The 3,438-nt window shown below is 32.5% G+C and overlaps 1 protein-coding gene across 1 annotated transcript; it reads left to right on the top strand.

Annotated features, from left to right (window-relative positions):
* Window positions 1-1,851: 1,851 nt before the first annotated feature.
* LOC139869263 (zinc-finger homeodomain protein 2-like) lies at window positions 1,852-3,226 on the top strand. The gene is made up of 2 exons (XM_071857579.1): window positions 1,852-1,858; window positions 2,469-3,226. Exons 1-2 carry the CDS (start codon window positions 1,852-1,854, stop codon window positions 3,224-3,226), a joined length of 765 nt encoding a protein of 254 aa, XP_071713680.1.
* The last annotated feature ends 212 nt before the right edge of the window (window positions 3,227-3,438 follow it).

Below are 3,438 nucleotides of genomic sequence, written 5' to 3' on the forward strand. Positions count from 1 at the left end.
TAGTGCTTGGAAGTTGGAACCCAATTCTTAATCGTGTAATCACACTATTTTAAGCTACGGACCCAAATTATGGTATTCTCAATATAGTACTTAAAGTTGACTTGAATCCTTAATCGTGTCACCGCACTATTCTAGGGTGATCACTTGAGCTCACCAACCATTATATGAACTCATAGTAAACCATTAAACTACCAATATATCTATATCTTATCTATCTATATCTATATCTAAATCTATATTCAAATAATAAAAAAGTGATTTTGACCCAACATGCACTTATGACCCACTTTCACTCTCATTTCATTCCAATACTTCAATTCGATTCTAAAATCACATAATTGAATTAAAGTTCTAAAATCATGATCTTTTGTCATATGATAACTTAACAAAACATATGGGTTAATGATTAACAATTTTACCCATTTTGCACCTTGACTTATTTGAGGGCATAATCACCAAATACATATGTTTAACGAGAAACAATCATCCAACAGTATGAAATTACACTTCTAAGACTCAACTAAATATATCAATTCAAAATAACTGCAAAATTTCACATAAACCCTAGTATTGTAATCTTAGGAATGCAATCGTACCTTGTTTCTTTCTGATCTCTTTGTTGAAACATCACTAAATTGTTTATTACTCGAAATTAGTTTCTACACTTGACTTGTTCTACCACTTTGCTCGTGAGAATTCACACGCACACTTTGAATCTACTTCAGATGAAGATGAAAGACTTAAAATTTTCCCTTTTTATCCGTCCCTGCCTCTTTGTTACTAAGTAGAATTTACAAATTGACATAATTGGTCCCTCAACAATCAAAATTTGTATTTCTTAGTTTCTTTTGTTTTTAACATTGAGTTTTGACTTATTTTGACTTCATTTTTACACATAAGACCAATTCCAACCCCTCGTTTCCTTGCGTCCGTTAGTCTAGGTGGCACATTTAACATAAACTGGCGGCTGCTAACCATGCATGACTTTTGGGCGTTAGTTGAAGTATTGACGCATTTCTAATCATCCGCGACTTTTGACCCACCAATCATATCTTTACACAATTTTATAATTATTATTTAATTTATTTTCTTGCACCCGATTTTCAATCAGATTTTACCACATCACACTACCCAATATTTAACACAAAAAACTGACACTGCGGTTAAAAAACGTCAAAAACTGACATTGTCAAATCACATTCAAATTGCACTTTTTGGCCAAAAAATGGACTAACTGTCTGTGATAGCATCGTCACGTTTAGAAATAGTCTAACATACTATCACAATGCAGAAAATTTAATATTGGGTTCCATTATTTCAATACCTAAACTTATAATGAATGTAATTTGATTGGTGTATGTACATATTATATCAAGTGAACATTTACCTGAGTTTTACTGTATTTTCTATGCATAATAACTTGCGACATTTTGTAAGAGGATAACTCAAGTATATGTTCATGTAGCTATCTCTTAGCTACATAAACATCATTAAACCACTTAGTTTTATGCAAATTACTTCGATTCGTTTCATATTTCTACTATCTACGTGTGTTTGTAGACGTTCCTTCATTGTATTATTTCATTATGAAAAGAAAATCATATGTCATAAACATAATCACATATTGTTACTTGTCTTTTCTCTACGGGCATTATATTCATCTATATATCATTTGGAAACATCCCAGTTACTGTTCATTTTGGATTTAACGTCATTTCACATTTTTCTTTTTTTTTTCCCTTTTTTTGTAAACTGCATTCACTCAGCATTTATATTTATACTTATCTTCAATAAGACAATAATTTTTACTATATTTTTTGTGTAAATTTCATCTATGTATCAATTGAAAACATGTCAGGTACTGTTCATTTTGGGTTTAATCGTTATTTCATATTTTTTTTTTAATTGCATTGACTTGGCATTTATAATTATGCCTTCTTTTAAAAGATAAAAACTATGAATAGTTTACTTTTTGGTGTTTACAAAAGAGCACTAAGGTTTTGGTTTTTATAAATAGTTAACTTTTTTATGTTTACAAAAGAGCACAAGTTTTTTGGTTTTTATAAATGAGCAAAAATGTTTGTACTTTTTACAAATGAACATTTTTACTTCTATTGTTTTTCTCATGTATCCCAATCGAATTTAGTTAGCGTTCTCCCAACGCAACGCGAGGGGCACCCAACTCATTTGCTTCAATAAGACAATCATTTTTACTATATTTTTACTATATTTTTTGTATAAAAGATACATATATATAATCCATTTTGCAGAAACATATACTACACATTTTATATGAGAATAGATTAAATTGTCATGTCATAGATTTTATGATGTATGAATGCATAGCAGCTAAGATAAGCTTATTATTCAGTTTCCCCTTTGTAACGTTTACAATGGTAACCACCTGCTAATGTAATTCAGTCCATTTATTTATTTTATCATTATCGTTGAATCCTTGTGACATGCAGGAGCACGGAACATCGACTTGAATGTTCCACATGAAGAAGAAAACGATGTGAACGATTTGAATGTAGCACAACACGACGATAACAATGTGAAACTGGACTTGGAATTTGTGCATAAAGAAGAAAGCGTTGTGAACCCAAACAAAGGAAAGGAAATGAACAATCCAATTTCTTTTAGGTACCGCGAGTGCCGTAAGAACGTATCACCAAATGCTATGCATCCCATATTTGATGGCTGCGGTGAATTCGTGAGCAGCGGACCTGAAGACACACTTGAAGCAACAATTTGCGCGGCATGCAAATGCCACATGAGCTTCCACCGCAAAGAAGAAATAGGACAACAACAGCAACAAGAACAGCAACTGCAACAACAAGTTCATGATGTTCATCGTTACCAACACAACTATGTACCCGCGGGAAACATACAGGTGACATCATCATCAACATCTCATGCGCCTAATGAAGACAAATGTACACAGGTTCTTTCTTTACCTTCTGCTCAAAGGGAGGATAAGAAAGAAATTGTTACATCTGGCTCGAGTGGTGGCGAGGGAAGTTCGGGTGCTAGAAAGAGACAAAGAACGAAGTTTACTAGTGAGGAAAAAGATAAAATGCTGAGGTTTGCAGTTTCGATTGGGTGGAGAAAAAATAAAGAAAATGAATGTGAAGTGAATAACTTTTGCAAGGAAACAGGGATTAAGCGGAAGGCTTTTATAGTGTGGATGCATAACAACAAGCACACCCTTGGTAGAAAGCGTTAAGAAGGGTGTGTGTTTAATAAGCTTGTTGAGCTGTGATAATATATTTTTAAGTACAATTTTGTGGTCATGATAAAAGATATTTGAATTTCAAAACTTAAGTGATCTGGATTTTATATGTTTGGTGTTGAAATTTCTTGGTCTAAGTTTATCTCAATTCATACATTGACAGATAGATTCGTATAGCAAACAGAGAAGATAATTAAATCATAACA

Source organism: Rutidosis leptorrhynchoides, chromosome 9, assembly GCF_046630445.1.
Source record: "Rutidosis leptorrhynchoides isolate AG116_Rl617_1_P2 chromosome 9, CSIRO_AGI_Rlap_v1, whole genome shotgun sequence".
Classification (NCBI taxonomy): Eukaryota; Viridiplantae; Streptophyta; class Magnoliopsida; order Asterales; family Asteraceae; genus Rutidosis; species Rutidosis leptorrhynchoides.